General features: G+C 52.9%; 1 protein-coding gene across 3 annotated transcripts in view; it reads right to left on the bottom strand.

Annotated features, from left to right (window-relative positions):
* LAMB3 (laminin subunit beta 3) overlaps positions 1–10,031 on the bottom strand; it is a 66,855-nt gene that overhangs the window by 47,377 nt on the left and 9,447 nt on the right. Inside the window, exons 1-3 of one of the 3 annotated variants that reach the window (XM_015566162.1) lie at positions 9,174–9,648; positions 7,815–7,879; positions 6,662–6,816 (exon numbers count right to left, since the gene is read on the bottom strand). In XM_015566162.1, coding sequence (XP_015421648.1) covers positions 6,662–6,816; positions 7,815–7,842 — 183 coding nt within the window. In that variant the 5' untranslated portion in view covers positions 7,843–7,879; positions 9,174–9,648. Of the gene's footprint in view, positions 1–6,661; positions 6,817–7,814; positions 7,880–9,160; positions 9,649–10,031 lie in introns of those variants that run through there. The other 2 variants (XM_006767176.2, XM_006767177.2) reach the window with 2 other exon arrangements.

Genomic DNA, 10,031 nt, shown 5'->3' with positions numbered 1-10,031 from the left:
TAGAAAAACAGGCCCTGGTTAGACATGGCCCAGCTCCCTCCCAAGAGCACCCAGAGGCCACCTGTGTCTATATAAGGAGCTACAGTCAGGGTCGTGGCTGGCAGCCAGGGCCAAAAGAAAAAAAAAAAAACAGGACACACAAAAAATAAAATTTTTAAAAATCCAGCTCTCTGCGAGAAAAAAACATTTCCTCCACTTCAGCTTCCTCATTGGTTAAATGCAGGGGTGGGATGAGATAATGAAGTTCCTCCTTGCTTTCCCATTCTATTAGAATTCTCCCTTACTCTATCCAGCTTATTAGCTCAGAAGTTAGAGACTCCAAACAAGAAAGCAAAGGAGCCCTAGCTGGTTTGGCTCAGTGGATAGAGCATTGGCCTGTGGACTGAGAGGGTCCCAGGTTCGATTCCGGTCAAGGGCACATGCCCGGGTTGTGGGCTCAATCCCCAGTACGGGGTGTGCAGGAGGCAGCCAATCAATGATTCTTTCTCATCATTGCTATTTCTATCTCTCTCTCCTTCTCCCTTCCTCTCTGAAATCAATAAGATAAATATTTTTAAAATTTTTTGAAAGAATGGGAAGGAAGCAAGAGAAATATAAGCCATTGGCCAGACCCCATACTGCAGAAACACTCTTCCCAGCAAAGTGGACAGGGAAAGAAAGGTCCCTAAAGGCCTTTGGTCAGCAAGGCCTCATTAGACCCCAGTGAGATCCACCAGCCTCACCACTTCTATGTCAATGGATGTTGCCAGCAAAGATCAAAAGTCAGGGCCTACTGGGGTGCGGGTAGGAGTGCCCCAGTGCTCTGAGGTACATTTTGACCAAAGCCTTAATTCTATACCACCCTTATCTCCATCCAAACTAAGTTCAGAAAGGTCACTTTCTAAAGCTGATTATAAAACTTACGTATATCACACATCCAGAAATTGCATTGCACCATGCTCTCTTCTGTGTTACCTCATTTCATCCTTCCAAAACCTCTGAGGTAGATGTGCTATATTAAATGGTAGGTATCCTCACTTCACAGATTAGGAGAGCAAGTCTCAGAGAAGTTAAGAAATGTGTCCAAGTCCATAGAGCTAGGAGGAGAGGAAGCAGGGATTTCTGCTCCCGGCTACCTGCCTCCAAACCTTCTTGTCCTGTTCGAAGTCAAGGGATACAGTGGCAGGTGGGCAACCATGGAAAACCACAGGGACTAAAACTGCTTGTCAAGAGGCTTTTTCCCCTCTGTCCTGGGAAGGGGAGACCAGCCCAGACCCCTACAGAAGGAGGGGTCCCCTGATACCTGAGTGCAGAGAGTTGGCCTGGACCTTAGCAGACTCTACAGTTCCTGATAACAAAAACACAAAGTAGGTCTGCAAGAAATTGCCCAGAAACTTCTCGTGACCTGAATCCCTAGAGCAATGGGGTGAAAGGTCAGGCCAGCAACGCTGTGAGCTCACCCAGGTTTGTGTCCAGGCCTTCCCATCTCACCTTTCCCGCCTCATCTCTCCGTTTAGCTCCATTAGCCACACTCCTCAGCCCATAACAACTGGGACCCAAGAATCTCACATTCCACCAACCCAAGTTTTGCTTCCCTCTGACAGCAACTCTTTTCCTCAATGTTCCTCTTCCGTTTTCTTCTGTCCCTTCAAATGTCACTCATCCTGGGTCTTACTCTCTTGGGACCTTTTGCAAAATCCAGAGCTAATTTTCTCATAAGCAATTCCTTACTGAGTTATAAATGGTTGATAATAGACTCATATGGTGCCTTTCCCAAGGGTGTTTGCATTTTAAACAAGGAACTCAACGATGCTTCACCCCCAGTGGTTAGAGCTTTGCTTTGAGAGTTTCAGACCTGCTGACAGCTTCTGGGAAACAGGAGAGCAGATATTTGACTCAGAGACAGTCTCCAAGTCCTTTGAGAGCAGGGAGGATGAGGCCCTCAAGACCTACATGAACACCATCCCCTGTCTACACATTAGCCATGTCAAAGGTCAAGAAAACAATCACTAAAGAAAGACAGTGGTTGTTGGGTGTGTGCATGTGGGTGTGGGTGTACTCACGTGTGTGTGTGTGTGTGTGTGTGTGTGTGTTGGGGAGGAAAGGAAGTCAACTGCCTACTGCCCCCTCAGCTTGCTCCCAGGTGATAAAAATGACAGCTGACCCTGCTGGTTTGGCTCAGTGGGTAGAGCATCAGCCCACAGACTGAAGGGTCCCAGGTTCAATTCCAGTCAAGGGCACCTCAATGTTTCTCTCTCGCTGTCTCTCCTCCTCCCTTCCACACGTTCTAAAAATCAACAGGGAAATATCCTCAGGTGAGGATTTTTAAAAAAAGGAGAAGAAGACAGCTGTTCGGTGTACACAGCTAATTAACCTGAGGAATGCACTGGGTAAGACTGTTATTAAGGCAGCTGGGTAATTAAGTTTTCCCCCACTTAGGCGGGAGTGGGGGGTACATAAAGCATCTGGGGGAACAGACACACATTGGAGGAGACGCTGTCAGGAGCAGAAATGGGGCTGGAGGAGCGTGCACCAGCCCAGAGACAACCAAAGGGCACGGCTCAGGCCCCGCCAGTGCTCATCTGAGAAAGAACACGGCAGACCCTCAAGGTCACACACGCAGCCCAGCCAACTCCAAGCAGCTGGCGGAGATATTAAAGCTGAACTAACGTAAAGGTTGACTAACCCAACTCTTTCACTTCATAAATGGGGAAGTGGGGTCTAGAGATGAGCCACGGCCTTTGTAAGGTCACGTTTCTATTCCAAGTGTCAGAGCCAGGACCAGAGCGGCAGCCAGGACCAGGCAGGCGACTTCACTGACCATGCCTCCTCCAGATCCTCTAACACCCGCTGCAAATCAGATCCGCGGCTGTCACCGTGGCGGCAGGGTGGATGGCCCAAGGATGGGTTCATTTCAACAAGTATGCAAGTATTTATCCTGATCAGGGAAGAAATCTCAGGAGTGTGATTCTCAGAGTGGTCTCTATGTGTAGACACAGGTCCCAGAGGTGGGTAGGAAAAGGGATGGAACATTTAGCATCTTCCAGACACCACACCAGTGGCCAGGTAGCTCATTCTTTTATACGGTCCTCACAACAACTTATTGAAGCGGATACTGTCCTTACTCCCATTTTTTCAAATGAGGAACTGAGGCTCCAGGAGAGAAGAGAACAAGAGTAGGGACGGTCATAGACCTTTTCATTCATGCTTGAGCTTCAGGGGACAACGGTGCAATGAGGTTACCCAGAGGTTATCTAGAAGCTGGAAGAAAGAGAACAAGGGGACAGGATGGTACTGAAGCCTCAGGCCATTTAGGTAAAACACTGCCTGGGCCCAACCCAGATAGCTAATGGGTAGTCAAGATAGGCAGCCTGGAAGTGGGTGGGGAGGAGTGACACGGGCAAAGCCGGGCAAGTTCTATGTTCATCGGGAGGGTTGCAATATGGACCCCAAACCCACCAAAGCTAGCCTTCGAAGCCAATAGGATTTAGCCACTGAGATAAAATTAGGCAGAGGCAGCATGCCAACAGGCTAAGCTGGCCCACACAAAAAGAGGCACACTCTGATATTTGGAGCTGGGACAGACAATTTTGGAACTGGAAGGGGTCCCACTGGCTTCTGCAACTCCTATTCCACTGAGTCCCCATGCAGCTGGAGGGTGGGGAGTGAGCATTGCAGAAATGTCCAGGGTCACCAATCCCCATGGCACTTGCATCCGTGCCAGGGCAGTGGGCAGGCAGCAGGTGCTGGGTGATCTTGTACTGAGCTCCAGGCTCACAATGTCACCCCTGGATGGAAATAGGACAGAGGCACTATTTAGTAACCAGAGGCTTTGACTTAAGGAAGGTGTGTATATGGGAGTGGGGGCTGATAGAGAGGAGACAGGGGGTGGGGGGAAGAGGAAAGGCATTAACAATGCATCTCTGTATCTTGCCACCCTCTTTCCAGCTGGGACTGCTCAGAAAACTCAACCCTGATGTGTTTCCATTAGAGGTTTGGGGTCCCAGCACACACCCTCCCAGGAGCTCATGGGGATAAAAAGAGCCACCTCATAGAGTTTTGTGAAAAATTAATTGCGATAATTTATATAAGCCCCTTCGTATGGTGCCTGGGATGAATAGTACGTGCTTAGTAAATTATAGCTGCTATAATGTCTACTAATAAAATAAACTGAAGAACTGAAATTGGAACTCAGCACCCAGCCACCTCTGCACCCAGTGAGGACTTGGGGTACATCGTAGGAAGGGAGTATCTGTGCCTGCAGTGTGTGGGTTCACCCCTGGCAACCCGGGGCCTCTGGGAGATTAGGCAGGTAAGGGAGAGGGAGGGCCAAATCAGACAAGACACAGAGTGGGTAGGAGAGAAGCTGGTTGGAAGTTAGATCATTCCCAAAGAGGGCCGGAGCAAGGAGCGACCCTGAAGACCATTTCATCTGACACTCATTCTCGGAAGAGAAAATTGAGACTTGGAGGGGGGTAGCATCTGACCACATCACAGGTGAGTGGCAGACCTGGGGTTGCACCCTGCACTCCAAATGCCCTGTCCGCTACTCTTTCCAAGAGGGCCCATGGATCTGCTCCCCTTAGAGAAAAAGAAGAAGGGCCAATGCCTGCCGACATTCATAGCCACAAACAGCTGAGATTTATCTATCCCCAGGGTTGTAAGTCTAGACTTCTCTTTTGCAAGCACCCTTTTTCGCTCTCGAGGGGCGACTTAAAAGCAGGGAAAGCAGTTGGCTTCCTAGGGCATCCACGAGACTCAGAGGGTGAGCCAGGATGAACCCAAAGCCCCAGGCCCAGAGGGAGGGAGGCTGTCCAGACAGGGCTGGGGCGGAGGGGACGGCCCAGCACTGGGGCCTCTGATCTCTCCTTGCTTCCTCTCCCAGAGGTGGGTCAGCCTAAGGAAGAGAGGCAGAGGTCTCTCTGAAATTTCTAGATGTGGCTCAGTGGCATGGGATTTTGAGGGTGTGTGAGAAGGGACAGCTACAGTCATTCTATTGCCCAGAAAGCTCAATCCGGCCAGGTCCCCGGATGCTTGTGGAGTAATCTGGGCCCACAGGGAGGCCTCGCCTGCTGCCGGCCATCTTACCCAACGCTGTCAGACGGTTCTCCCATTTCCAAGTGGGTGAGATGCAGAAACCACAGCCATCTTGGCTCAGCACATTCAAAGGACAACTCAATACCATCTGTGATTTAAAGTTGCCAAAAGAACACCGGGGACTAGACGGGCCCTGAGGCCCAGATGCAGTATCAGATACATCGCCATGGTCCTGAGGACAAGAACATTCTGGAAAGAGGAAACCACAGATAACACACATCTCCTTCCCAGCAATCAATCTCTCTCACTCCCTTGCTCTCTCTGTCTCTCTCTTTCCCCCTCCCCCCAAAGGCTGCAGAGACTCAAGGCAAACTACACCCTCAAAAACTCCTTCACCCAAACCTGTATTTTGAGGGCAGAAAAAAATGGTCCAATGAGATAAGCAGCTGGGAAACAAGAAAACGCTGAGTGGCTTGAACCTTAGCGAACATGAAAGCAAAGAAAGGCCCCGACCTTTTTGAAGTTCCTACAAAAAAATAAACTCCAGAGCCAATACAGAAGAAAAATCTAGAAGAAAACTCACAGCAGCACTTTGAATAAATCCGTTACCTTACAGGCGACGTTAATTGGTGTAGCTTGAAGTGTTGGCGCTCCTGGATTCGCTCTGCTCATCTTCTCACCTATCCACTGAGCCCCTGCACCTCCTGGCTAGCCTCACGTCACTTTCTCATTCATGTCACTGATCTATGTCCTTTAACAACAGTTTGGATGTCTCCCCTTCTGCCTCAGGGAACAAAGCATTTGGATCAAGGAGGTCGAGAGGTAAGAAAGTTGGATCTTTATGCATGATAACTACAAAGCACAAAAGGTAAACTCCAGCCTACAACCATATATCCTCCTGCTAGCTCTGTCCACAGCCATCCCCCAGCACTGGCCAAAGATATGATGGCAATAGCGTGACCGTGGTGCCACTCAGTTCTCCCGCTGGCATGACACAAGAGCTGGGGGAGACGGCCACCCCCGCGTCCCCCAGCACCTGTGCTCCGCAGGCTTTGACTTTGTCCACCAAACATGGCACATCAGACCCTACATATAAAGCATCACTGCCTGTCCCCAAGACGTAAATGACTGTCCTGCCCATGCCCCGGAGGGCTGAGAAATAACTGTTCTGCCCACGCTCCAGTTTTATGGAGCAAAAGAGAGAGAGGAGCTATTCAGCTGCTTCTGAGTACCTTTCCTCTTGCCCAGCCTTATACTTTCTTGCACCCCCCATAGTGCATGGGGCTGGGCCTATACCCGTGGTCGGCAAACCGCGGCTCTCGAGCCACATGAGACTCTTTGGCCCCTTCAGTGTGGCTCTTCCACAAAATACCGCATGCGGGCACGCACGTACAGCGCGATTGAAACTTCGTGGCCCATGCGCAGAAGTCGGTATTTTGTGGAAGAGCCAGTATTTTGTGGAAGAGCCACACTGAAGGGGCCAAAGAGCCGCACGTGGCTCGCGAGCCGCGGTTTGCAGAGCCGCAGTTTGCCGACCACTGGCCTATACCAAGTGCACTGTAAATATTCAGTGAACAACGGCAGGCTCCCCACCCCACCCACCTCTCCTTCCTCCAGCCCTGGAGGCCACGGAGCTCAGGCCTACCTCGCCATACTGCGTGCAGTAGGTCTCAGGCCTGGTCAGTCCACAGGTGGATGAAGCTCGGAGATGCTGGGTCCTTCCAATGAGCAGGTCCCCAACAGGAGGATAGCAGGCCCCACGGGAGCAGGCTTGCTGGGTGCACAGGAAGCTGGGCAAGACTGAAATCACAGGGGTGCTGGGGGTCAGCCTGAAGAGCAGCGGGTCTAAGACGGCCACCCCCGCGTCCCTCAGGGAAGCAGACATGGACAGGACTAGACCCTCTCCTTCTCTCCTGCTCACACTCGCTGGTGAAGGTAATTATTATAATCCTGGGGCTATTCTGTAAAAACGCTGATTTCATGTTCTGTAACCCCAACTTAAAAAAGAAAAAAAGGCCCTGACCGGTTTGGCTCAGTGGATAGAGCGTCGGCCTGTGGACTCAAGGGTCCCAGGTTCGATTCCGGTCAAGGGCATGTACCTTGGTTGCAGGCACATCCCCAGTGGGGAGTGTGCAGGGGGCAGCTGATCGATGTTTCTAACTCTCTATCCCTCTCCCTTCCTCTCTGTAAAAAATCAATAAAATATATATTTTTTAAAAAGGAGGAGAAACTGGCAACCAACACCCATGGATGACCCTGAAATGTCACTTTCAGGTCAAGCTTCAGACACACGCTTGGCCACCAGGTCACAGTCCACAACTCTCCTCACTGGTAGCGTGGCCTCTGTCAACAGCCCAGAGGAGGGCGGGCTGCTGGCCACTTGTGGAGCACTGGGAGACACCTGCGTCCTTGTTGCCCCCTTATCTGCAAATTTGACCCACATTTTGTGAGTGCCTCGCTCCAGTTCGCTGGAAAATCGAGAACTCGAGCCATGAATGATGGGTCTGGAGCCAGCCTGGGAGTGAAAGGGTGGGAAAGAAACTGTGCAGGGAAGTTGGGGAGCAGAAACCACCCCCAGGTGGGAATAGGATGACACCTCAAGAGAGGCAGCAAGCCATCTTCCTGAAGGCCTGACGGAGCAGAGAAACCTCATGGGTGTCCCCAATAGACAAGTGTGCCAAACCCTAGGACTAAAGGGTGACAGGTAATGCTCACGTTTTGGTTAACTGTCCTTCTACCCAGAGCTGTGACCACCCTGCTATGGGACAGATCCCAGGAGGATGGGGAGGGATACTTACTGAAACACAGGAGAAGGACTGGCCTCATCTTCAGCCAATGGGGTGATCCCCAGAGAGGACCTCACCTGAGACAGAGCAAAGCAGCCTGGGTAAAGCCACGCAAACCGCTAGGGCACACTAGCCCCTTTTCCTGTTTCTGGGCTCAGATTTTTTCAGAAGTCTTTGCCTGGGGTCTTGACCTAGGACACCTCTGAGCAACAGGTACATCTGGAGCCAAAAGCTTGGAAAATGCCAGAACCCTAGACTACTGTCCCAGCTGGCATGACTCATGGGGTGCCCTGGGGGAATGCCATCCCCTCCCAGACTTCAGCTTCCTCCCCTGCACCAGTCATAAGGACAACATGGGGAGCAATAAATGGCTGGGCCCTTTGCAGAGAGGTCTGAGGCCTTGTCGCTGCCCAAGAAAGAGGACTGCCTTTCTCAGAGCCCGGCCCGGCCCACAGGTCCAAAGGCAAGTGGGTCAAATTGGCTGAAAGTCTTGGGGAGCCCTGTCCTTCCATGGGCAGGGCCTCGATACCACTGAGGGCCACCTCGAGGGTAAGGCTGTGGTGGCCACAACTCCAGCCTAGGCAGTTAGCTGGAATGTGATGGGGAGACCTAGAGGATTTGATCTAAACCAGAAGCAATCCTAAATGTCTCTAATGATGGGCCAGGGCAGTGCGGGAAGGGTGGGGTTGGAGGCCACAGAGCAGGGACTGAGGGAGGCCGGGGATGGATGCCGGAAGGGTGAGAGGCAGGCAGGCCTGCCCAGCTCATGCAGCACCTGCCTCTGCCTGGGCCTGGATGCTCGCTCTGCTCCTGTCAGCCACAGCTCCGTTGGCTGGGGGCGGGAGGTTGGCAAGGCAGGACCAGAGAGGGAACTGGGCCTCTCCTGGCATCTTTAAGTTATACATCCTAATGCTTTGGAATCCTTCCTTCCAAACCGTTCCCAGAAGCGTCAGGGGCCCAGGGAGGAGACAGGTGACCTGAGGTCATGCAGCTAATCATGCCCAAGAGGAAGATCCAGCTTCTGGTTTGGCTCTGGAGCTGTCTCTGCCCCTCACTCCCAGGATAAGGCATTGGGAGCGGCCTCAGAAGAGCTCTGGCCTGGCCAGCCCACCCTTCCCACTCCTCTTTGTGCTCAGCCCCGGTCTGAACTTGCTTTCTCCCAAGTCGCTGAGCCGCTTATCAGATGTGAAAAGGCAATTCAAACAGAGGTAGACATTCAATGGAGCCTTTGCAGGTGGCTCATTCAGGTGAGGCGGCAGGAAGAGAAAGAACGGGCCCTGCAGCCAGGCCCCAGCCGCCCAGAGCAGAGCCCTCCTCCCCACCCACCCCCACCGGGCAGGCAAGGGCCGCACACATACCTGGCTCTCTGACCTGGCTCCCTGCTGCCACTGTCCTTCCTCCAGATCGCCTTTCTGCGAGCACCCCTTGAATGTGGGGGTCTCCGCTGCTGGTTCCCAGTTTTTAAACAACGGCCTCACCTCTGGAGACTCCCAGGCTGGGCGTAGCCCACTGCAGGGCGGGTCTCAGGAATCTGGCAGCTGGCACGCCCATCTGCCGTCACCGCAGCCCTGCAGCCCCACAGCCCCACAGCCCCACAGCCCCAGGACAGGACTGGGCAAGTGGGTCGGTCCCAGGGGCCTCGCAGCAAGCCTGGCAGTACCCGCCTGCCCGTGGGTGCCTTGGGGGTGGAGGGGAGGGAGCATTGCTGAAAGCACCAGGCAAGTATTCAGGGGCATTCCAGACCAGAATTCGGGGGGCAGGCAGGGCGCCGGCATCTGTGGCAGGCGCTGTGTTTGGCGTTTCTCAAGGCTCGGAGGGGTCCGTTTCCTCTCGTGTCCTAGACCACCTGGACAGGAGACCAAGCAGGGGACACAAGATCAGGGCTGGAGAAAGGGTGTTACCGCCTGGACCTGGCACGGGCTGGGAGGTGAGGAGACCCAAACACCCAGGACCCCGGAAAGCACCAGCTCCGCCTCTTCCCCACAGAAAACAGAAACGGTGGAAAATCCCTGCTTCTCGGGGAATTCGGGAGAGCGTGAAAAGGCTCCAGCTCATCAGGAAGGGGTCAAGGCCCAACTCACCCGAGGAAGCTTAAGAGGAGTACGCAAGACTAAACTCTAAATGCCTCCCCTCCGGCTCCCTCCCTGGGTTGGCAGGGAGCCCTAGGGCAGGTAACTACCTGTGAGTCACTGCCCCCAGCTTAGGAGGAGGGCTGGTCTCCGAGCCTCT

Source organism: Myotis davidii, unplaced genomic scaffold (assembly GCF_000327345.1).
Source record: "Myotis davidii unplaced genomic scaffold, ASM32734v1 scaffold622, whole genome shotgun sequence".
Lineage (NCBI taxonomy): Eukaryota > Metazoa > Chordata > Mammalia > Chiroptera > Vespertilionidae > Myotis > Myotis davidii.
This window is presented reverse-complemented; position numbering and strand designations above follow the sequence as displayed.